The sequence below is a fragment of the Thermobia domestica genome, unplaced genomic scaffold, assembly GCF_964235325.1.
Source record: "Thermobia domestica unplaced genomic scaffold, izTheDome1.hap1.1 HAP1_SCAFFOLD_183, whole genome shotgun sequence".
Lineage (NCBI taxonomy): Eukaryota > Metazoa > Arthropoda > Insecta > Zygentoma > Lepismatidae > Thermobia > Thermobia domestica.
This window is the reverse complement of record NW_027655914.1, coordinates 143,566-171,116: the sequence shown is the minus strand read 5'-3', so window position 1 is coordinate 171,116 and position 27,551 is coordinate 143,566. Positions and strand designations below refer to the sequence as shown.

The 27,551-nt window shown below is 34.4% G+C and overlaps 1 protein-coding gene across 1 annotated transcript in view; it reads left to right on the top strand.

The window, feature by feature from the left end:
• Positions 1–27,003, top strand: part of LOC145676507 (leukocyte elastase inhibitor-like) — a 119,224-nt gene extending 92,221 nt beyond the window's left edge. The window contains exons 7-8 of the mRNA XM_081747325.1: positions 901–1,042; positions 26,797–27,003. Coding sequence (XP_081603451.1) covers positions 901–1,042; positions 26,797–26,939 — 285 coding nt within the window. The 3' untranslated portion in view covers positions 26,940–27,003. The remainder of the gene's footprint in view (positions 1–900; positions 1,043–26,796) is intronic.
• The last annotated feature ends 548 nt before the right edge of the window (positions 27,004–27,551 follow it).

Here is a 27,551-nt window from a genome sequence, read left to right as displayed (position 1 = left end):
GCTATTTTTTATATATTTGGGAAGTTCCATTACATATATCATGTAATGCATGGCATAGTTGATGTAGAACTACGTGTATTTCCTTAACTATCTTACTACACTTTCACAGAAATGTATTATGCGAAGTCAGTAGAGGCCACATATTTTTTTTCTAGCCTCGGGTTTCCAGATGGGTTAATCCGGCCCTGGTTATAAAAAAGTTTTAAGAGCCTGCCTCACTAAAAATAATACGAAATTTACCATTTTCTTTTGCTTGATTATTCATCAGTGAAAGGAGATAATGAAATGCAAGTCACCACAATCATAGATAATGCTATTCTACAACAGAAAATATGAACCTGAAGAATGCTCAGTGTTGCCATCCATAGAAATTGCAGTGTAGCCAGAAAAACAATTTCCCTAAAATCTAAGTCAAGGCAGCGAGTAGAGGAACAAACTCAACTGCATTTGATTACGTATCATGTTGTTTTGGTTTCTTGTGAACTACTTTTTAATTAACATTATTATTTAGTTTTAATAACTGTATGTTAAAACTATTTTGTTTATTACAAAATAAATACAACTATTATTTAAAAAGTAGTTCACAGGAAACCAAAACAATATGATACGTAACCAAATGCAGTTGAGTTTGTTCCTCTACTCGCTCCCTTAACTTAGATTTTAGGGAAATTGTTTTTTCTGACAATACTGCAATTTCGATGGATGGCAACACTGAACATTCTTCAGGTTCATATTTTCAGTTGTAGAATATCATTATCTATGATTGTGGTGATTTGCATTTCATTATCTCCTTGCATTGATGAATAATCAAGCAAAAGAAAAATGGTAAATTTTGTATTATTTTTAGTAAGGCAGGCTCTTAATAGGAATGTCAACACAATGATAAAATTCTTATTTCAGCTTGGTATCGAGGACGTGTTCAATGATTTCAAGTCAAATTTAACAGGAATTGCCCTTTACCCTCGACTAGTAGTAAGCACAGTCATTCAGAAAGCTGTTATACAAGTCACTGAAGAAGGTACAAAGGCAGCTGCAGTTACAAGTAAGTAAGAATGATCAAGTTTAAAATTATATAGCGCAGTACAAATATGGTTCAAAAAGTAATTACAAAGCTTTAAAGATGAGTTACAACAAAAGACGGTTGGTTGGACTGGAGATTAGGGTTCCCTTTGAGCACCGAGGCTGTATAAGACGTAGATCTACAGTTTTAAGATGGAATCTCAAGTATCATAATGTGTTCAAATTTTCAAAGTTCTCAACACCCGAAATTGAACACGAGACCCTATGCATTATACGCTATCCACGAGATCACGTAGAGCAGCACAAAGGAAGCAACTTAACATACATAGCTTAAATGAAATTATTCAAAATAAAACACGAATGGTTGAAAGAATACTTATAGTGCCATCGAAAACTTTCGAGAACATTATGACCAAGGACACACAAAGGACGTATGCGAACCGTGACAGCTAGATATTTATGAAAGTTGGTACCCTGATTAATTGTGGATCGCTAATCATCGTAATGATAGTCATTTGGTGCTGAAATGTCTTGTTTACCCGCTACGTATAATACATATACCAAGCAGTAACCGGGTGAGGCTGTGCCGAACTATACCCCAAAAATGCCGAAAAACACAGAAAATAAAAAATGTATGCATGTAACCTGATATCTACGGGAAGGAGACACGTGACCAACTACACGAAAGTAGTGTCACACAAGCAGTGTTGGCATCCCAACACAAACTTTTAGTTTCTCAAATAGAACTATACCAGTATATACATTAAAATAATTGGCATAAAACGTGAAATAAAATAAGCAAAAGGTGGTTTATCAGTGTTGTCAAATAAGGGAGATATGAGGCTCTAACGTTCGGAAATTATGGGGTTCGTGCAGAGAAACGAACAAATATACAACAACAACAACACTGCATATAGAACAAATGTACAATAGGAAGTAAACCACAGCATGCAAAGCATCCAGTGACAAACGGGATTGATACAGGATTGACCTTAAAAAGGGTCCATGTTTGAAAATGAAATGAAATGAAATGAAATGAAATCTTTAAGTTTTACGTCCCACGGTTATGCCGGTTAGGCTAAAGGAGACGGTGATAATGAGAGATGAGTGAAATGGTGGAATGAAGAAAGTGGGAGGAAACGGGAGAACCCCGAGAAAACCCACGAGCACGGTGTTTGTCCACCACAAAGTCCACACGGCGCGAGCTGGGATCGAACCAGGGACCCCCAAGCACCGGAGGTGAATGCTCTACCACTGAGCCACCGCGCCCCCGGCCCATGTTTGAGTAGCCGTAGAAAGAAGAAGTCCCGTGTGACATGATGCGGAAATGTGAACAGCAAGTCTTCCCGTAGCGCAGCAATTACAATGGCCTATGTGTGGGATCGTTATCTCGAACTGTTCCCGAATGCTATAAAGTGACCTGTCTTGGGATTGCCAACACTTCATAAAATGTTACATGCCTTCCAAACCACAGAAACGATGGTGTAGCACCTGAAGAGAATAGAAAAGGCACGAAAGGAAACAAATCTGTGACAAGAAATTACGTGAGAATCAACTACAGTCAATACAAGGTAAGTGGGAATCAATACAAAGATAAATGCCACAAATCTCGAAAATTGATTTTTTTTCCCGTTTCTAGTCTTCTATTGCCATATGTTATCTATGATGTGACATAAGTTCTGGGTTTTCTGCAGCAGATACCCCGAGTTCATGAATACGTCCTCAGCAGAATTTTGAGTGAGAGAAGGAGCTATGCCACTTACCCATGGTGACTGGCATGGCAGTAGAGGAGGTACCAGCAGTTGAACAGTAAAATAGTACAGTAAAATAGTGTGTTGCAATATCTGGTGCTAGCTTTCATATCACGAAAATAATTGCTGTGAAATTTGATAGAAAACTACCATTCATACTCTTGTTCAAATACGTGTTTTCATATGGAACACTTCAAGAAAATGCCATTTCGTCGCCCCAAAACCAGAAGAGATCTCGTGGTTGATTATCTCTACATGAATATGCTTCTTGAAAAAAATACCACTACTCTGTTCACATGGACGACCAATATCAGTCCTGAAGTTAAAAGATCTCATTTCAATAATGCGTTATAATCGTCAGTTTTTCATGGTGTTTACGAAAAACTAACATCCACAGAAACAATGGACAATGAAAATTCTCCAGAAGATGTGCTGTCTTTCTGTATATTCATAAACCCGTGAACATGATTTACACTCAGGAACAAGTATTTAAGTTATATTAAAACTCTTTGATGTACGATAACCGCTTTCCGCGTTTGTTCTCCGTCGTTTTGCCAATGAGTATTCTCCGGAGACCTGACTTAACCTGCGTAAGACGTTGAAGGACATCTCCAAAAGGGGATTACAAAATCGTTCCTGAATTGCCTGCCGGTCTCAATAACGAGATGAGCATTAGGCACCGAGAGGTTTGGAGGTCTCGTCTCGAAAAACTCAGGGATGATCAAACGGTCATTCAGACCACAACGCACACAAACATTATTCATACACACAACAAAAAACACTGGATTAAAATACACTATGCTTATTTATTAAAATACTATTAAAAGTAACAGAGAGAAACAATCACAACACTCAACACTGAATATGTATAATTATTTTCATTAATAAAATCACACTTTGCTTTTTCACTACACTATAGCCCTTTATCACTTTTATACATATATGGAAGCTTATAATGGGGATTTCACTATAGATATTTTTCTCACACCGTTAATGCACATGGGGAATTAGCACTGTGGGGGTAATATCTGGATGATCCCACGAACTAATATGGTTGCTGGTCCAGAAAATCTTTAGAGATCGACGTGAGTCTTCAGCATAAGTATATAGCCATCAAAATGGAAAGATAATGTTGGAGGGCGCGTTTATAACTAACACGTAAGACGCACTAGGTATATGAACCTGGGATTTCACTGATTGGGGCTAGCCATAGCTAGGTCCTTTACTCGCTAATAAAGTATACCCCTTAGCACAACATTATACTTGATGCAAGATACAACGTATGTGGTTGCTGCTCTCAATTACGGAGTAAAACTCCTCGAAAACCGAAGTCCGAGATACGAGCTGTACTGATCGACTGATTATTGATGGCAGTTCATTCTCAAAAGCACTTAGGTTGAATCATCTGTATGTACATGCAATCCGAATATGAAAAAGAATTAACGTTAATTTAAGTCCACTGGCCACGACGCACAAGATATTGCGGTAACTTTATGGTGGGAACGTTCAGATAACGAACTGGTAAAGCGATGTGGTTGGCTTCCTTCTGTCGTTCCTACATCTTGTATGCTTTGGATTGCAGTATTTCCATAAATGATTGGAAAATACACATAATTCAGTTCCAAATAACCATAACACATACTCTTTACATATTAATAAATCAGGGAGAAACACTGAGAAGCTTCGTCGCTCACTAAAATGTTCTCACCACAAAGTAACGTTTTTGAGATGTATGTGAAATAACGATGAAAGACTTCTTTGTCCTGTTATGTGGGAAGAAAAACAGTTCCCACCAAAAAAGAACTTATTTGCGTCGCAGAATAAAGTATAAATCAAAAAATAATTACTGGCTTTACGAATGTACAGAGCGTCCATAAAAATACTTCTATAAACCGGTGACGTTTATAGATTTAAGTCCGGCAAGGGACCGACCTCTCAAGTACATACGAAGTTGAGGTTGAGAACACCTGGGCGTTAAATAAGATTGGGATAAAGTTAGGTTTCTCACCAAAAATTTAAAACCAGTTAGTTGGCAACACTGTAATATGGTGTGAGATTTACGTGCATAAAAGTTCAATGGTTTTTCACTTTATATTGTATAATATGATGTAAATGTATACACACAATGACTATTCATGAAAATATTGACTTCAATAATTATCAAAGATCTTAATAAAAGTTAGTATATTTCTCCTTTAGAATATGCTTATATCTGCACATAGAACATTAAAACATGCAAATGGAACAAAATGTAAAACATATTAAAATATTAAAATTATTGTCCAAGTTTCAATATTAGCGTTATATACCCCCTTCAGTGCGTAATTTTCAGATGCGAACCGCTGTAAAAAGTGTAGTTTTTTTTTTTAGAACTTTGGAATTTGTTACCTTTTAATAACTTTTGAACCTCTCATGCAATCGCAATGAAATTTTCGGCATTATGATCTTTGTTCTTCTAATTAGCTACTATAACTTGTCATTGTCGTATTTATGGTTATCATCATCATCATCATCATATGGTTAGGTTACACAAAATTTGGGAATGCCTCAACAGATCAAGCCCAATTTTTCTGTGTGGTCTCTTGGGGTTCCTAAGTGAGCGCAAACTCACTAATTATTGTCCTGAATAACATTACTCATACTATGGGCAAGTATATTCGCCATACGCAGTACAAAATAGCCAAAGCAAGATGAAAGCGTATATATACGCCATCCGCACAGAAGGTGCGTTTTGAAGACACGAGTTAACTCGCCACCTACACTGAAGGGGATACCTGAAAAATATGAAAATCATTGAAAAAGTAAAATGAATAAAAATGTAAACACATTATAGATTCACAAGGTAAAAACAAAATAAGGTTTTAACCTGTATGATTCTTTTTAAATAAAGTTAGTGCTTCGTGTTGTTTAGCGAAAAAGAACGAAATATCGTTTTTCCAAAATAAAAAGAAAACTTAAGTGTCAAAGCTGACGTTCATAGTGATTCCAACAAAGAAGCATGATTCTGTATATCAAGAAAAAAGATTGTGATTTCGTTGATATGTACGAAGAAAATTCGGCACGCCATAGGATTAGAATAACATCTGCTCGTCATGTGAAAATCGAGATTTTTATTCAATAATGCTCAATACAACAAACTATTTCATTCTGAAACAAAATTATTATTAGCTTAGATCTAGTATAATAATTGCTATTCATTCCCAAAAAACGCATATATTGTAGGGATACCAGAACGTGTGGGTATTATTTGCAAAAAACGTATTAATAAAACGTTGAAAACTATAGAGTGTAGATCCAAGTTTTTCGAAGGTCTGAATCAAGGAAGTTGTCTCACTAGTCCAAACATTCCTGAAAATAATGTTTTATTAATATATATAAAATAAGAAAGTTTGCTCTTCTGGGGGAGCAATCGCCCCCTGGATCGTCCCTGCCGAGAGAGAAGTTATGGCAGTGCGGGTCGGACAACCACTATTTTTCCAGTCTAACCCGAAATTAGTGATATTTGTGGTTAAAGGTCCGTAGCTAGACCTTTATTTATTAATCATTAAACAACTTTATGATACAGTGGACTTCATAAGTCAATACACAATTACGAACTTTACAAACAATATACTATACTTGGTGTTCTCTTATTTCACACAAAAATCATTTGAAGGTTACACGAAAAAAGGGCTCATTGCAATTTTTGCGAGAAAATCGACATGGACACCACATGTTGGTGCTAGTTTGTACTTTTAAATGTACTACGAATATTGTCGTAAAGTAACTCGTTGCAGAGAAACTTACGAAAGAGAAAGAAGCAATACATGAAGAAAAGGGACCATCAGCATTCTAAATTGCTTCTCCTGAAAAAAATGTAAAATGTTGAATGAAGCCCCTTCTTTCCGTGTACCCTTCATTTGGCTTGTTATTTTGAATGATACTTACTGATAGACTGTTAGTTTGACTCGAACTCGTGGCACGTCCATAGGCTACTATTTTTGTTTCGTGTGTTGTATTTATGACTACTTTCAGAAGCATTGTAAGTGGTAAGTCCTTAGAAATATTTCTTAATTTTCATAAAATAGTAAAATTTATGAGAACTGTATTATTATATTGCAAAAAAAACATGCAATTTACTCCATTGTCAATATAGATAGCTACACTTATAAACAAAATAATTGTGAATAAAAGAAAATATTTTTTCTCGTCGTTACATGAATAAACTCATATTTTCTTAAAATGGGAAAATCCGGGTATAAAACCCAGGAAAAAATATTTTCCCAGTTTTTTGCCAACCACTACACACAAGTCTCTTCATAAAGGTGGTGTTTGTCGGGGAGATATATACAGCGAGTTTCAAAACAACACCGACAACCTTTGGAGCTGATTCCTTATACCAAGATAAGACAAAACATATAGATCAAGCTGGGTGCACGAAAACTTCCTTTGGGAGTTATAGGCTGCCGAAAACATGAAAAACTGAAATTTAAAGGTCTATAGTTCCAGCACTATGGGCCCTACCGTAGTCGGGTCAAGAGTTCACTTAGGAACTAGTGTGTGCCCTATCCAAATATCCATGTTTCAGACTCCTGCAATACTTTTGCAATAATTTTTATAGACCTAAGTAGTGTATAATTCACTTCATCCCCGTGGGAAAATTTTCAAAAAATTTCCTATGGGAACGTTCCCTGGGCGCTGTTGCTAAGCTGGTGTACGTATGATCATACTCTTGGATGCCTACCGGCTGTAGAATCAAGATGAAACATGCCTTTTCGTCTTCTTCTTCTTCCCCTCGTCATGTATTGGCTAGTTATTTGAACCCCCCACCCCCGTCAGTTATCAAATAATGAAACATGTTGCTAAGTGTTAGGACCCCTTGTGGGAAACTTTTCGTCCTGGGAATGTTCCCTGGGCACTGGGTTGCTAAGATGAATATCGTAGTTCATGATTGTTTTAAAACGTATTGGATTCCATTGATTGAACATAATGTAATAACGGAAGCTTCTCATAGCATTTGATAATGTTTTCACAACGTAGGATGAAAATTTGTATAATCAAGTCAACATGAACGCTTGTATTGCATGCGAAAAGTGTTATATGAAGAATCAGATGAACGAAATGATGATGTCTGTAATGTCTAGTGATTAAAATTGCTTATGCAGAGAATTCAAAGATCAAATTATGTCAACGAATTTGCTGCTTATGTTGAAGTCGTGGTGAGATATTGCTTTGAAACACATTCCCATAGCATGAACAGCTGCATAATCGTACTATTGATCGTATTCTCATATAGATGAGATGCGTGTACAAAGATGCCTGCCATAGAGATGCCTGTATAAACAAAATGAAACACGTCTTTCCCAAGTCTTGATGTGAAAGTTATTATGTGATGTCTGTATTGAAACTGTGATCAGATATGTTTTCGATTACTAGTATGCGACCCCAATTATTGAAGACGTGTGTAAACTTGTTATGACATGTTTTGTCGAAGGTAATCACGTATATGTGTGTGTGTTTGTGTATGTAGGACGAAAAATAATAATTGGAAGTGAGAGTTAATAGAGAGAAGCTGTGTTTAATACATCGTCTTTCGCGTCAAACTTGTCATAGTGTGTGTGTGCTTGTTCCACTGGATTTCGAGAACTGTGAATAATTGTGATCACCGGACGTTTTTATTAAAATAGGTAAGTAAAAAAATATTACTAAAAATGTTATGGTCCATGATTATCCCTGAAGGAATAAAGTAGTATGTTATGTTTCCATTTAACTATAAAGGCACTCGAGACAACAAGCAAAAATATATACTCACAGCGTTTCCGTATTCGATAATGATAAGGAATTCTAACGTTAAAAAACACATACACATTCACATAAGCAAATCTGAACTGAATGTTGCTTCTCCTCGTTGTACATTGAATTCCGAGGAAAAGATAAGATAAAATGCGTGAGTGTTTTCTGACTCGTATTGCAAGTAGCTATCAGCTGTCGTGAGAAATGTCTGGAGTCTTGTATAAAGCAAATAGTAAACGTTGAAGGATAAAGACGTATCACTTGTAGTTTAATGTTAAAATAATATTACACAAGAAGAGGTATATTATGTGTTTTAATTTTGAAAATATCATGTCTACCTGTCTGTCTTTCTGTCTGTAGTATCTGCTCGGGGCCAGCAAACATTGACGGAACGAGCTGACATCGAACCAAGGACCCCCAAGCACCGAGCCACCGTGTCCCCTAAGTGAATGATAATAGAATAAAATGTGGAACGTGTCATGTCTACCTGTGTATCTGGTTGTCTGTAGTATCTGCTCAGGGTCAGCAAACATTGATAGCGCGAGTTGAGATCGAACCAAGATCCCTCAAGCATTGAGCCACCGTGTCCCCTAAGTGAATGATAATAGAATAAAATGTGGAACGTATCATGCTACCTGTGTATCTGTCTGTCTGTAGTATGTGTTCGGGGTCAGCAATCATTGATGGTACGAACTGAGATCGAACCAAGGACCCCCAGCCACTGAGCCACAGTACCCCCTAAGTGAATGATAATGAAATGTGGAACGTATCATGTCTACTTGTCTATCTGTCTGTAGTATGTGCTCGGGGGCCAGCAAACATTGACGACGCGAGCTGGGATCGAATCAAGAAACACAAAACACCGAGTCACCGTACCCCTAAGTGAATGGTAATAGAATAAAAAATGTGGAACGAGAGAAAAAATGAAATGAAATCTTTGAGTTTTACGTCCCACGGTTATGCAGGCTAGGCTAATGGGAAATCTTTGAGTTTTATTTCCCACGGTTTTGCAGGCTACGCTAATTGGAAATCTTTGAGTTTTACGTCCCACTGTTATGCCGGCTATGCTCTTCGAGACAGTGATGATGACAAATGAATGAAATGATCAAAGTGGAAGGAAACGGGAGAACGCAAAGGAAACTCACGCACATGGTGTTTGTCCACAACAAAGTTCACTTGTCGGGAGCAGGATTTGAACCCTGAACACCATGCACCAGAGGCGAACGCTCTACCGTTAAACCACCGTGGGCCCTGGAACGAGAGAGAGGTCAAACTACAGTACTCATTGCAATGATTGTTTGATATCCCATGAATGTTTTAACAATGAACATTCGTCCCTATACGTATGATATATAAATAAAAATGTATATCTGTATGCGTGTGTTTCTGTCTGTGATCTGGGGGGTGAGATGAGAGAGCCGAAAAGTTATCAAAATTTGGTCATGGTCTTAGATTAAGACGAAGCGTTTTGGGGGGATGGTAAACTCGAGTTTACATTACGTTCAAAGTTATTTTAATCCTCATGAAGTAAGGAACACCCCCAACTAATAGGGTGTGGTTTATCGAAAACATGTAAAAATAATTTAAAATGAACAATATTAGTGTCAAATTCATAGTTTTGGGGGCCGTTGTGTTCAGTAATGAAACACCGACCTCATTAACACATTATTTAAGGGGGTTGAAGTAGGGGTAGTTTTCGGGACCGTTGTGTTCAGTAATGAAACTCCAAATTCATTAACATATCATCTAAGGGTGGTTGAGAAACTGGTCCTCAGGTGTAGTACGGAGACACGTAAAAATAAATCAAAATGATCGATATTAGTGTCAAATGCATAGTTTTCGGGGCTGCTGTGTTCAGTAATGAAACTACGAACTCAGTAACACATCATCTACGGGGATGAAGTGGGGACCAGGGGTGATATCCTGGATCTGGTTACACCATATGTAGTTCTAAACATATAAGGCGTTCAAATTAGTTTTTGATTGAAATATATTGGATCTTGGATCGATGGCCACAAAAATTTTGATTCAAAATATATTGGATCTTGGATAAAGGGGGTCACAAAAGTTTTGAACGGCCCTCTAAATTGAGTTTTCATATTTTCTACGGAATATGATCATGATACTGAGTGAAATGATAGTGTTCGCAACCATTGAGACATCATATTCTCGTAAGAAAGAGATGAAATCTTTCAGTTTAACGCCCCACAAATATGCTCCTTATGCTGTAAAACGGACGAAATTAGTGTCAAATACATATTTTTCCTGGCCGCTAAAACTCTGAAAGAATAAGTATAAAATTCACGTACCAAACGTTTGTACATTAGACAACACACTTGAAGTAAACTGTGAACATACATTTGTTTCACTCCCGCGGAATACGAAAAAAAAGTTCAAAAATATTTTTAGCACACGTTAACTGGTGAAAAGATGGTTTTTGTTTCCTTGAAATTTCTGTCTTTCCGTATAACGTACTGAAATATATATATATATACTGTTTATATTTATTTGAAATATGGTTATAAGTAACGAGATGCATTTCTTTTTATTTTTTATATATATATATATATATTTTCCTTTTTACATAACACCTATATATTCTGTATAAATACTGATATATATACACATACATATAGGAAAATATTTTTTATATCTAGGGGGAATAAAATGGAAAACAAGAGTACACAAGAATTATTAAAAGATTACCGTCTTTATTAACGACATAGAAGAAGAATACGTACCAAATAAAGAGACGCAATTTCTTCTAAGAGAAATAGATGACGTAATCGGGATAGAAGATAATCATCATGAGAGGAAGGAAGGAGTACATAAGGAAGAAGATGATGATGATGAAAGGAAGAAGAAAGGAAAAAGTAGGATTATCAACAAATGCATTTGCTCAAGAAAAAAAAGGAAGAAATGTAATTAGTAAAATTGAAAGAGAAGACGAAGAAGAAATCACCAGTGCCATAGAAGAAGAAGAAGAAGAAAGAGATGCAGTTAATGATCAAATTGCAGAAGAAGAAAAAGAAAATGATGGAGAAGAGAAATATAAAGCACTTTTAGAGATATTAGGAAATGGATGTGATAGAATGATAACACAGGAAGAGGAAAAGGAAGCATCCCTCTGTATTGAAAAAATTAAAAAATGGTTACAAGAAGAAGCAGAAGAAGACGTCGAAGAAATAACAAATGAAGAAAAAGATAAGTTGCTAAATCCTACGTTTCGCAGATAATAGAAGAGGCTTATAATGAGGAAGAGAATAATACAGAATAAGAAGACTTTTAAGTAAATGAACTACAAAATTGGCTTAACGATTTATTTCCCAATCCTGGAACAGAAGAGAAAGAAGAGATATATCCATCATTTATGGAAATATTAGCAGAGGCTAATTGAGAACATGAAGAAATAAAAGTTGATTTATACGAAATAGAAAAAAGAGTGGATGAATTGTTATCTGAATTTCAAACAGAACGAAACACAAATGTACAATTTGGATTTGGAAATAACAGGCGTAATCATGACAATAATAGATTTCATATAATAGAAGAACGCAGAAGAAAATACAGAAGATACAAAATGTATGGTACAATGCTATGATTCCGTTTAGCCCCCGTGCGTGCAGATGAAAATCCTTTTACGGCAATTGAAACAAGTCTACGGGCTCTAATAGATTTACTACGTGATGTGGACCAACATGACTATGTAGGAACAACAATCACAAATGAGAGAGGACATCGCCCTTTTTGGTTATCATTCAGAGAAGCAAGAAATCTCTCAGCAGAACTTCTATGGACGAGTTATAAGAAAGTACTGCAAAGTAATGCGGCTTTCCTTATAAATAAAGATTGTATAGTGAATTTTCATCATGTACGTATGCCACGAGGGCAAGGTCGTTTGAAACAACATATTATGAATACCGAGGAATATGTAAAGGCAAAACGTGGTATTATTACAATTAAGAACACAAGTACAAGAAGTTTAGCGCATGGAATCGTCGTTGCTATAGGGTTAAAAAAATACAAGAGAAAAATCGAACTGAATACAGGAAATATGTAAAACAATATAAATATATAATAGAAAAAGACGCAGAAGGTCTGTGTGAAGAAGCTAATTAATGTAGATCTTAATCATGGTGGTGGAATTCCTGAAATTCGTAAATTTCTGGAATAGTTAAAGGATTATAAAATCATGGTGTATAGGGGCTTTTCAGGAAGTGATTTCATGTTCGAAGCACCACCAATTGATGATGAGACAACATCTTTAAATTTACTTTACATAGATAATCATTCAACGTCATTGAAAGCTTGACAGCATGTTTTACCTGCGGATATTATTGCAAGAGCTGTCATAAGAAATACACAACAAAGCATGAACTTATGAAACATTGTACAGCTGTATGTTATCGTCATCAGAAGCCACCATGTGATTTTATAGAAGCCCATATTACGTGCAATCATTATAATCGAGAATTTTATGGCCAGTCTTCCTATGATTATCAGAAGTCAGCTCCTTATCAAAATGGAAAGCCTTTATGTTCAATTATGAAATGTTGTGTCCAGTGTTTGAAAATTTATGTAGTAAAAGAAAAAAGTATCTCACGTATGTGTAGAAACGTATTGCAATATTTGCTATACTACAGTACCATCTAATCATGAATGATACATGAGAGTGAATGAAAGAAGAAAATCAAAAAAGCCAACGAAAAAATTATCATTGAGAAGAAAGCTATGATTGTATTTTATGATATTGAATGTACACAAGATGCGAAAATAGAAGAGGATGACGCAAACATATATGAGCATATAACTAATGTCTTGGTTAATCAGCATGCATGTTATTGTTCTTATGAAGACAACAACATAAAAAATGATTTTATCGTTTGTGGAAAACGAGAAAATATATTTAATGGAGAAAATGTAATAGAAGACTTTCTAAAACATCTACAAAAACGAAATCTAAACATTAAAACAGTAACATGCATTGCACACAATTCAAAGGGCTATGATGTACATTTCATCATTAGGATCATGGTTGAGAAGATGAATTGTACTCCAGATGTGGTCATGCATGGGGCGAAAATTCTACCTGTTAAAGTAGAGAATAAACCTTCATTGATTCATTAAGTTTTTTTCCTGTGCCCTTAAGTAAATTAAGTTGTGCGTTTGGTCTTCAATCGTGCAAAGGATATTTCCCACACTTTTTCAATCGACGTGAGAACCAAACATATGAAGGCATACTTCCAGACATTAAGTTTTATGGAGCAAATACCATGAAAGTAGACGAAAGACGCAAGTTTCTGCAATGATATATTAAACATTGAAACGACATCGTTAAAATGAAGAACTCAAGAAGTTTTACGCCAAGCATGTATTTCCTTTATGAATACATCTGAATGTGAAACGAATGTAAATCCCTTACTTGAATGCATGCAATCGCTAGTGCATGTAACTTGGTGTATCGAGGAAATTTCTTATAGGAAAACACGATTGGTATCATACAAAGAACGGGTATTGATGGAGAGATGTTCAATCAATTGAAGCAATAAAATCGATAGCTTGGGAAAAAAAACATTCAAATTACCAATGCTGCACGTAGTAAGGAAAAACGAATTGCATCAATGAAAGTAGATGGTGAATGGACAGATCACGATACAGGAGAAATACAAGTATGGGAGTAAGAAGGATGTTGGACACACGGTTGTATACTCTGCTACCCTAACGACAGAGATAAACCCATATATAACAATGCTACAGATAGCATGGAGTTTCGATATAAAAGAACAAAGAAGAAGATTCAAAAATTAAAAGATTTTGGCTGTGAAGTGCAGGAAATATGGAGCTGTGAATTAAAAAAAAAAACTGGCAGGATATGAAGAGATGAAGAAGTATGTTAGTAATCATCCATACACTAAGAAAACACCGTTGAATCCTCGTGACGCTTTTTCTGGAGGACGTGTGAATGTCATACGTTTGTATCATAAAGCACAAGTCTGAAGAAGAAACTATTTGTTACAAGGATGTTATTAGTCTTTATCCGTATATAAGTAAAACTAAGAAATTTCCAATTCGTCAACCCACTATCTATCTGTAGGGAGATTTAAATATTCCCAGCATTGATGAAGTAGAAGGATTAGTTAAGCTAAGTATTCTCCCTCCAAAAACTCTTTCATCCGGTTTTACCTTACAAATCAAATGATAGTTTGATGTTTCCACTTTGTAGTACATGTTGTGATGAATTAAAAAAGACACATTGTAATCAAAGCGATAAAGACCGAGTTCTACATGGTACATGGGTAGCAGATGAAGTAAGAAAAGCAATAGAAAGAGGATACAAAGTAATATATATTCATGAAATTTCGGCATATGATGTTGTTCAATATGATGAAGAAAAAAGTGGCGGTTTATTTGCAGAGTACATAAACACCTTCCTGAAAGCGAAAGCGGAAGCTAGTGGTTGGCCATCATGGTGTGAAACAGATGAGCTAAAGGAGAAGTACATTCAGCAATTTTATGCAAAGGAAGGAATACGTCTAGATGAAAAGAAAATTAAACATAATCCAGCACTTAGGAGTTTAGTTAAATTAATGCAAAATTTATTTTGGGGAAAATTTGGTCAACGTGAGAACATGGGTCATGTAAGCATTGTTAATGACCCAAAGGAATTATATGAGAAATTAACATCTCATGATGTAGACGTACATCAAATATTTCCAGTAAATGATGACATGATATATGTATATTGTCAATGCACATATGAATTTCCTGTTTCACTACCAACAGTAAACGTTGTCATAGCCGCATACACAACAGCACAAGCAACATTGGATTTGTACAAGTATTTAGAACTACAAGAAAGAGTATTGTATTTTGATACTGATTCAGTAATTTATACGCAAAAACCTGGAAAAAGTACAATTCCAGCTGGTGACTTTTTAAGTTATGTAACAAATCAAGTACTCGAATATGGTAAAGAGACCTATATTTCAGAATATGTTTCGGCTGGACACAAGAACTATGCATTACGTATATTTCCCAATACAAAGAAGGGGTTTCAAATATGCAAGATATGGGGCTTTACATTAAACTATCAATCATCTAACACCTAAATTTTGATGTAATGAAGAAAATGATAATAGATAATGAAGAGGTGGCAGAAGAAGAAGAAGAATCTTGTCCCATTGAAGTCAAAATTACCAACGAGAAAAAAATTGCCGCAGGAAAGATCATACTATCGTCAGTATGCCCGAAACAAAGGTTTAAAAAATAAATTATATAAAACGACGAAGAATTCCAAATTCATATGAAACTTCCATATGGCTACACTCCTTCCAACAAAGGAAGAGAAATGTAATACGGCCCTTTATAAATGTACGCAAAAAGAGAGAACTATCATACTTCCTAACATGGATACGACGTGGCAACATCTCTTTTCATGTATTGTTGCAGGACCAAGTGGATATGGAAACACTTCCTTTCTAATACAATTCCTGTCTACTTTATCACATATGGTAAATACATCATTTCGTCATATTTATTGGTACTATGCAGAAAGGCAAAATGCGTAGAGAATTTTCGACAAAAGTACAATTTACTGAAGGATTACCTCGAACAAAAGAATTTTTACTCGAAACTGGACCTCATCTTATTATTGTTGATGATCATATGTGTGAAGTGAACCGCAATATAGTTGATTTCTTTGCAAAGGATTCTCATCATAGAAATCTTAGTGTACTATTTATTACACAAAACATATTTCATCAGGGAAAAGGAAGCAGAGATATGAGCTTGAATTGTTCTTATCTCGTATTATTTAAAAATCCAAAAACTAACTCCTGAGATCCAAAATTTCTTCAAGAAAGTTTTAATGACGCAACAAAGTTAGCATATGGACATTTATTTATTGATTTAAAACAAGATACGCCAGATGAACTTCGTTTTCAAACAAATATCTTTCCTGATGATATTTGCCATTACGTTTATGTTCCAACGAAATAGAAGATGTGTTTATAATGTTAGTTTTAAACTGTGTTTGTTCATTCTGGCAATGTCTCCAAGAATAAACACGGAGATCTTCTTCGTACGCCTAGAAAAGCAAATCCTAAATTACGTAAAGCTATAGTGGCCAATGCAGACTCTTCAGCGATTCGTAGTATTTGCGAATGTTGTTATAATGTATTAAAAGGGAATGTACCTCTTACAAAGACACAGAGAGCAAGATTAAACCGATACAAGAGGATGCTTTCATATCTTGTAAAGAAAGGAAACTCCATCGAAAAGAAGAAGCATTTATTAATGCAGCAGGGTGGATTCCTACTGGCATTATTAGCTCCTACTTTACGTGGTGCATTATCACGTTTACTATTCCGTTAGTGCAATGGAACACGCAAAGGAAATGATTTTAGTTCCACCTGAAGTTCTTAATCGTATAGAAATACCATCATCATCATCATCAGCCCTAGAGAAACGTAAATGTAGTTTGGATAAATAAATGCAACAGATTTTACTTTTATCATCGCTTTGTGATGAAGAAAAGTGGAATGAATATAATAATATTCTTTTAAAATATTTATATTTAATACGAAAACAAGAAGAACCTGTGACACTTTCGAATACGTCAACTAAACCAGAAAAGCTTGAAGTAGAAGAAAAAATATTGTTATCTATACCCAAAATGTTTCGTAAAAAAAGCTGAATTACTACTACATAGAATGAAACATAATGATAATATCGTGTGGAATAATAAAGGAACTGTTTACATCAAAGGTGATAAACTAAAAGGACCTCACAGTGTAGATTTAATTTCTGATGTATCGCGACCATGGAAACACGCAAATCCATCAGGATGGGAACAATTTTGTAATTATTTATCTTCTAATAACACACCTCAAGAACTTATTGGAAATCCAAAACGTTTGTTATGTTTTGCGACGAACTAAAGCATCACCAGTAGCGTCATCGTCAAGGGAAAATACCTCTGAAATCCTTTGCAGAAGAAGGCTAAGAAGAAAAAGCAGAAGAAAGAGAAAAAACGAAAAAATAGTATCTATTATAAGGAAAAGGAAACGTGCATGTAAACGTCCAGTATGGTCAAGATGGAAACCATAACTAAAGAGTTAAGCAAGATTTAATACAACCCTTCACATCATGCTTCGTTTTCAACTGCTAAAAATTGTGGGTAGCTAGAAAGAAGAAAATTCCTATTCAGTCTATAAGAAAGTGTTTTCTAAAGAAAACAACATATACGTTACACAAAACAGTACGTTTTCGTTTTAAAAGAGATTTCTATGTTATGAATAACATTGATGCTGAGTAGGAAAATGATATTAATGATCTTCATTCTCTTCATAAATTTAATGATGGATATCGTTATATTCTTACAGTGATAGATGTGTTCAGTCGATATGCCTGGGCTGTGCCAATAAAATCTAAAAGTTCAAATGATGTCTTCAAAGCCTTCAAAATTGTTTTCAAAGACAAAAAAACAATTACGTTCCGAACAGATAAAGGATATGAGTTTACTAATAAAACAATACAGAAGTACTTAGAGGACAACAAAATAAAACATTACAACTAAAAGTCCTGATATAAAGGTTAGCATTGTAGAAGGATTTAACAGAACTCTAAAAGAAAAAATGTGGAAGTATTTCACAAAATATCAAACGTATAATTATGTAAATGTATTACCTCTCCTTGTAAAATCACACAATGAAGGTTATCATTCAAGCATTAAGATGTCACCTGCAAATGTTTCTCAAAATAACCAATTATGAGTATGGCATAATCAGTATGATAATAAAAGAAGAAGAAGAAGAATCCAGATTTCTCAAAACATCTTAAGATTGGTGATACAGTGCGAATTAGTAAAACTGAACGTACATTTGATAAAGGATACATGGAAAACTAGACTTGGCAAATATTTAAAGTGAAGAAGATAATACCAAGAGATCCACCTGCTTATGAAATTGAAGATTTAAACAAGGTCTCACTGGACGGGTTGTTTAGTAGAGAGGAATTACAACCTGTGACGCTATCAAAGACGTCTTACATAGATAAAATCATACATGCAAGAAGAAAAGGTAGCAGAAAAGAATATCTTGTTTATTGGAAAGGATATCCTTCTTTCGAATCCTGCATACCTGCATCATCCGTAAAGAAGATCGAGAAGTACAATGGAACCTGATGAAGATTTTTACGTTACACTTCCCAGTAATAGTTCTATGTAATATTTTCCTGACAACACCTTAACATCGTACACTACTAAACTTCATCAGAGAATGAAATTCCGTGAAAAGTGGGAAGTGGTTATTGTTGAGATTCATTATCCTCATTCAATATTAAATATTAATAAAGAAAATAATACATTTTTTACAAACCTGCAAAAAGTGATGAATGGAAATTTGTAACTATTCCTGTACGTTATTACACTGACATTTCAGAATTGATAAAGATAATTAATACGCACAACAGATTCACAAATTTTTATATTTCCTACACTCGTGAGAGTAATACCTGTTTTATACGTCTTCATAAAGACATAGATGCAGACGTTGCATTATCACTAAGTGCTAGTGGGATTAGATCCAAACGTTGATTTAAAGAATATGCAACAAGGGCAAAAAATTCTAAATTTATGTTTACGACTTCCATCTACAATGTATGTTTATTGTGATATAATTCAATCCATATTTATTGGAGATACAGTAGCACCATTCTTACAAATCATAAATATGAATCTTTTGAATCATACATTTGGAAGTAGTGTTATAGAAATTTTTAATCCTCCACATTATGTGCCTATAAAGAAAATGCATTTTGAACACATCAAAATAGATATAAGAGATAGCACAGGCTCTCCACTGGCACTCACTTTCGGAACTATATGCGTTAAACTATATTTTCGACTAGTGTGCCAACATCAACAAATATGAATAATCCATATTTACAAAATTATCAACACGAAGCTCTTTCTGAAACTGGAAACGTTTATGTTGTATCACCTTACCAAGTTGGACATGTTATTGGAAGTTTCCTTGGAGGATTATTTCGTTCTGTCATGCCATTAGTAAAACAAGGAGCTAAAACAATAGGAAAGGAATTATTAAAATCTGGAGGAAACATTATTAATGATGTCATCGTTGATAAACAACATATTAGCGATTCCTTTCATCAACGAATGGGTGAAGCGAAGTCCATCTTGCAAGAAAAAGCTAAAAGTAAACTGAAATCTATGCTAGGATCTGGATATTAACGAAGGAAAAGAATTACACGTCATTCCATCTTTAACCCTTCATCATTACAAATCATCAATCGCAACAAGAAGAAAGGCAAGAGGAAAGGTACACAGAAAACAAAGAAAAATCTGTCGTATAAGAAGAGAATATTATCACACGATATCTTCGATTAAATAATCATTATGGCTTACCTTCATCATCAACCCCGCGAGTGTGTAAAAAGTGAAGTAGTTAATTTTTCTACAAAACCAACGCAAACCGGTATATATGATAATCACGTTGCTATATACAAACCAATCAGTTCACTACTGATAATGCACCTATAGAATTTGTCATCCCAGGAACAGGTGATGAATACATAGATCTACCACATACTCTTCTTTACATTGAAGCTCAAATCGTTAAGCCTGATGGATCAGCATTTGGTGAAAGTGAAAAAGCTGTGGCTTCTAAAAATGACTTTTGAAATTCTATGTTCAGTGAAGTGGAAGTGTATTTAAATAACAAACTAATTTCATTTCCATCTCATAATCATCCATATCGATCATACATCGAAAAAATGTTAAATTATGATGATTCTGCTAAAAACACTCATCTTCAATGTGCATTCTGGTTTCAAGATACTTATTGACATATGGATGCAAAATCGAGTGGTAATAGAGGATTTTTACAACGTTTTGAATTAACAAAAACAGTGCAAAATTCGACATGCTTGGACATCTTCATTGTGATATTTTTAATCAGGATAATTTTTTAATCCAAGGAGTAGAATGATGCATCAAGTTAATTCTTGCAAAGCCAAACTTTTGTCTCATCGCTAGTGATTCGTCTGTTGAGGCTAAAGAATATTTTAGGCGCTGCTTTACATATTAAAAAGATTGATGTTAGTCCTACAATAAAACTAGCATATAACAAGCTTCTACAATCAACAACAGCCAAATATTCTCTCACAAGAGTGCAAATAAAGTCATTCGTCATTCCAAAGGATCTTAAATCAAAAACAATCGATAATTTATTAATGGGAGTATTACCAACTCGATTGATTGTGGAGTTTACTCAAAATGATGCCTATGCAGGAACGATAACCTCAAATCCATTTCATTTCAAATATTTTGACATCAATTTCTTCTCATTATACATTGATGGAAAACCTATACCTTCAAAACCTTTACAACCAAATTTCGAAACCAAACTCTGTTTCTTCATATAATACCTTATTCTATGGATCAGGTATTCTCTTTTCCAATTATGGCAACAATGTCCCTCGCCTTGTTTTTCCTCAAGGATACACTATCTTTGTTTTCGACATTACGCAAGATGGAGAGACCAGCGCTGTGCAGCATTGGAATCTTATCAAACATGGTTGTGTTCCGCAGGAAGTTCATTTTAAGAATCCTCTACCAGCACCTGTCTCATGCATAACATATGGCGAGCTCCAATCTCTCTTAGAAGTGGATCATCAGAGGAACATCATCATGGGTTTTTAGAGGTATGTTATTATTATTACTGTATTATTATTTAAATACCGTAACATATATGTTCATGTCTACATTTTTATACATGATGTCTTCTACACTAGACTTATTGCATGCACTTCAAACAAATTCTTTATTTCACAATAATTTTATTGGCGTATATGCAGCAAATGAGTTACCAATGCATGTTCCACTACCAGCAGCTATCATCATAAATAGAGATAGGGATCCCGCTAATAAAGTCGGTACCCACTGGATTTTCGTATATATTAATACTGATGGACGTGCCCACTACTTCGATACATTTGGGTTTCCTTATGTAATGTAACATATTCAATTTCTACATAGAAAATCACATTCTTATACGTTTAATAATAAACAAATTCAAAGTGTAAAATCGTCCCTATGTGTACATTATTCATACCTGTTTCTTTGCATTAAAGCTAAAGGAAAGTCCTTAAACGAATTTCATTATACCTTGTCATCAGGTCCAGAGAAAAACGACCGCCGATTGTTGTTATTACTACTACAGGTAATCACTTCTCCTGTATACATATTCTCATGTCTTCATTATTATTATTATTATGGATGTTCATTCTTCCTCTTCTTCGTTTCTTTTGAATACTTTTTGTTATAGACAAAATAAACCATAAATTCTTTCTATTACTGCAGGTTGTCATTTTTTTCTTAACCGTGTTTTGTATACATATTATAATTTGTTGTTTTATTTGTTCATGATTATAGATAAAATAAATTTTAAGTTGTTTTTCAATTTTTTTATTTCAGAGTAAAGGATCAATGCGTGTGTATGAGCGGCATCATTGTACAGAATGGCTTCTATCTACGTTTCATCATCACCAGCAGCAGCAGCATCATCATATACGTCATCTGTTGAGTCATCATCAAATCGTCAAGAAACACTATTAAAGAACTGTGACTTTTTAAAAAATCATTTGCACAGTGAACATGAAGTTAAAAAAAAGATGTACTATAATTACCTTCGTTTTTCTTGTGTAAATATTGTCATCATCAGTAAATAGTTTGTATTCTTCTTTTTTCTTTAAAACAAATATTTTATTTCTTATTTCTTCCATGTCCTAATAAATATATATGTTTTATGATCAATTATGTAATCAAATAAATATATCATAAAATATATTTTTAAACTCATTGAATTAAATAATTTCATACTGTTTTAAAAAATCTAGAACTGATTTTTTAATTCAATGATGTAATCATATAAGTAAATAATATTGATTTCAAATACTTAATCACTTATTCTTTCATAAATTAAACCAAGTATGTGAATTAAATATTATTATTATTATGATAGCACTTTTTTCTAAAATTCCATATTGATTATTTTAAAGTTTCTTTTTTCAAAATAAACATGATCTATCATACTTAAATCAGAGTTGTATAATAATAACAATTATAATAATTTCAAATACTAGCTTTTATTTAACAAACATTTCAAGTATATGAATTCATTATTATTATTATTATTATACACAACACTTATACAGGGAAACACTTATATACAGGGAAAAATGTTAGGATTTTCTCATCATAAAAACATTAGTACACTAATAAAAATCCTATCATATTGAAGTGATTGAAACAAGCACAAAACACAAGTAAAGTATTTCACTTTCACTATATTTTTATTTTTGAATTTATAACTACACTTCAGTATAAATCAATTTTCTTCTTCTTTATTAACAGACGTCCACTTCGATGATACCCTCCGAAGGTTGAGTATCGGTTTCGTCCCACCATGGCTGTGTCTCTACACTATCAAATAAATCAGCCATAATTGAATCTATGAGTTTTTGCTTGCAAAATACTGTGATTTCCAATTTTAATTTTTCACCGTCAATGTTCACATCACTGTTGTAATTAATTTTTACACTTTGAAAACTAATGTTCATACCGTTAATAATACTCTGTTCATCTACACGTACGAATTCCGGCAAGTTTTCTGCATGTAAGACACTGCGATAATACATGATTGCGAATAGTATCTGTGCACAAGTGAAAATATTCACGTAGCACAACACTGCAAATTTTACTGTTTTTCACAGCATGTTCAATACACGGTAATATTTCCAAGAAATAAAGCCAATCACTTGAAGTTAAGGACACAGTGTTTCGAGGAGCTTGAAGTGTTCCTTTCTTCTCTAACATCTATAATTTTTCACCCATTAGTTTTCGCACTACAAGTTCGTTTTTCGGCCAAGAGATTTTATAAATATAATTTCCAATTGAGAATTTAGATAGTCCGTAACAAACGGGGTCAAATATACCAGTTTCTCCCACTCTGCCAAATTTAACTCTACTCCAAACACAAGTCCAAATTTTCCCACGAGGATGAAGATGATTATTCACTACTACCTAGTTGGCCGGTACTTGAAATTATATGCCCATAGCCAAACTCCTTCCATGAAAACTGTTGTATTTGTATTTCAGGATTTGAAACGTATTTTTGGATAGTGCACATATTAATTTCTGAGTGAAATTATGAGCCGACTACGGTAGGTCCCATAATTTTGGAGCTATGGAACTTTAAACTTCATTCTTTCATATACTCGGCAGCCTCTAACTTCGAAAGGAAGCATTTGTGCAACGAGATAGGTCTATACCTATTGTCTTCTTTCGGTCTTAGGAATCACTTCCCAAACGTTGTCTGTGTTGTTTCGAAGCACCCTGTATATGCAGCACTTAAGTACACAAAGTTGGTCCCAGCACAATAAAAACTGGTAAACAAGGACTAACTTGTTAGCCACACAAACTTTTGACTTTTACGAGAACTGTACAAAAGAATTTTACGTAAAGCGTGCTATTTTACTAAACTTGATTTCATGTATTTGTGTTAAATTATCTTCGGACAAAGATCAGTATTTTCATTAAACAGAAATTAAAATTTTAGTTAAATGATAATTTTAGGCTATATCTCATTAGGACTCAGTCAGGGAAGTAAAGCTCCCGGAAGTAGGGACTAAATACACTGTTCTGATTCGTTGGCGTTATCAGTTTCCTGCCACGTAGCTTACATACAGCAGAAATCGAACGTTTGTTACCGTTGGCCTTGTAGCCGAGCACGCATGCGAAACGGCCTAGTAATTGAAATCTCTTTTGTCGTCGGCTCAATCCTGTCCAAGGATGTTTTAAATTTTCATAACACTTTTTAATTTTCATAACACAGTGAATTAATAGAATATATCTCTGGACATGGACCGTATAAATCACATCTGAGAAGACTTAAGGCTGCAGACTACTAAATAATTTTGAAAAATTTTTTTTTTCTTTTGCCCGTTTTTCGAAAGTGGAAAGAGGTAATAAAATGTAACTTACCACAGTAATAGATAATGTTATTCTACACCCGAAAATACGAACCGGAAGAATTTTCAGTGTTGCAATCCATAGCAATTACAGTCTGACCAGAATTTGAATTACTCAAAAATCTAGGTTAAGGTAGCGACTAGAAAAATGAACTCAACGGTAATTGATGACTTACCATGCTCCTCGTTTACTATTTTTTAAATATTTGTATTTATATTATAAACCTTACATAAATTATTACAAAATAAATAACTCATTACAAAATAAATAGAAACATTACAAATGTACATGTAATGAAGTACAAACACCAGAATATGTCTTCGGGAATTGCAATAATTATATAACAAATAACGAAATAAGAGAGAGACCAATTAAAAAGGGATAATATACAAACTTTAATAAACGATAAAATGAAATTAGGAAAATTACAAATTCTTGCAAGACATGTATCAAGGAATTTGTGGAAGGAAAGAAACAATGAAAGAAGAAATTAACAAGACCCACACCCTACATTGTAAATATAAAGAAATAAAGAATAAGAAAAAAATAAAACTAATCAAACAGAAAATTCTGATGACAATTCCAGAACTTAAACTTTCACGTTCTTTATTTGTGTTAGTGTATAGTGCCTTGTTTAGTGTTTTGCTAGTGGTGGCAGAATTTTAAAATATAACAAGTGTTTTAGAAGAAGAGAGAAAATAAGAAGACTTTACAAAGCTGGTGAGAGAAATTCAGTCAGACCAAAATAGTTCTGATGTTGATTTCCAAAACTAGCAACTAACGAAAAATTGGAAGTCTGGAGGTCCAATTTTCTTTCAAAAAACTTTCTTTTTTAGTGGGAAAGACAGATATAAATAACTTCAAGAAATAAAATCATACAGGGGAGATAACTATATAAAGAAAAAAAGATCCTGGTAATACTTGTTTAAATTATTTACTAATTATTTCTTTTCCTTTTTTCAGCTCATATCTTTACATTTTATGCAAGATGTTTCCTGCTCATGTATATGTATGTATGTATGTATGTATGTGTGTGTTTATGTGTGTGTGTGTGTGTCTTTGTCTATCTTTCCATTTTTTTAAAAAAAGGAAATAAAAACAATAAGAAAAAAGAAAGAAAAAAGAAAGAATAGGGGATGATTTAAATTTTGTTTTAGTATCATGCCAATAAAAGGGTAAGCCTCGCCTCACCCTAACTGAGGCCAATCATAAACAGAGGAGAGAAATCATACGGAAAAAAAAATAAAAAAGTAGTAGAGAGAGAATTACGAGTAAGAGGCAGTATTGTCTGCCATTTAATAAGACCATATGAAATGGCAAAAGCAGGGAAAGTGGAGGCTTAAAAAAAACTTTTTGCATTATAATAAGACGAAAATAATACTCAAAAAAGTGATTTACTTACTTTTCTGCAGATAAATAGTACTATCAGGAGGAGGAGTAGGAATTGCAGTAGAAGCACGAAGGGGTTGGAAGCTCCGCAGGGCTTATTTTGTTGCTCCTTAACCCCCATGATAAATAGGGATGGCCGGAAGCGGTTCCTGGTGGAACCGGTTTTCGTCTCTGGACGACCCTGGTCTAGAAGATCCGGCCCCGGAACCGGATGTTCGGATCCACGTCTGGAACTGGTTCCTAAGATCCGGTTTCGGAACCGGGACGGATTGGGACATGAACTTTGGATTTTTTTTTCGTTAAACGATTCTAATGTTCTAGACTTCCTCTAAGTTTAAAATGAAAATGAAATATTTAATTTTTAGGTCCAACAGTTATGCCGGCTATGCAAAAGGAGACGGTGATGATGCGAAATGAATAGAATGATGGAATGAAGAAAGTGACATGAAACGAAATAACCCAAAGACAACTAACGGACACAGTGTTTGTCCACTACAAAGCCCACTTGGTACGAACTGGGATCGAACCTATGACCCCACGGACCATAGGTGAATGCTCTATCACTGAGCAACCACTGCCCTCTCTAAAGTTTACTACAGGCTTTCATATGAAAATAATATACGCCAAAGTAAATCAATAAATAATAATATTCAAAAAGAAAATAGTTCATTACTTTTACCTATAAGATTTATTTACGTGCCACCAAATTAATCATAAAATAATTTTGTATATTAAGAGTAAATACATTAACGTTTGATCTGTGGTTAATGCAAAGACGGTGATTGTATTGAAGTAACGTTTCTAATGTTACAGCTGCAGGTATGGGTTCAGCAATTAGTGGTGAATATCCGTTAACACCTCCTGCCATCTTCAGAGCCGATCGTCCTTTCGTCAATTTCATCGTAGAATCGACCTCTGGAGCCATTCTTTTCAGCAGTATTTTCAGAAGTCCATAACTGAATTATATGCCTTCAGACTGATTATAACTTATAACATCATTAATTAAAAATACATATCTAAATTTTACCTAGTACAGTTATTTGAAGTATTCCTCTAGATATTTTCTTGTCGACAACTTGAGAGCTAGTGAGATGGAAATGGTAGTAACACGGCAAGATTATTATACTACAATGGCGGCTCTTGAGGGGAAGTTGCATGGCAAAAATTAGACATCTATGACTTTAAACTAAATAAACAAATCTAACCTAATGTACTAATTCTTAACCATGAATTAGAACATTAGAGAGCCTTCCTTTCCTTAGTTTGGAGTTTTTTTTCGAAGTTACTTCCCTCAAAAGTCGCCACTGCTTCCTATCTATGTGCGCCATCACACATAATCTCACAAAAACAACGTATAGACGGTAATACTTAGAATTCATGTAATGGCAATATTTTACACAAAATTACATTTTAATTACCAATACCTGTACCTTGAAAGGTTGAAACCATTTCTGTATCAACTAGAGAAGAGTTGCATAAGTTGGTATGGCTTGTAAAATAAGACGTTGGCAATACTGATCTACCAAGCATGTTGCATAACGCGCTTCGAGTGTTAGTGTGTAGAGGTT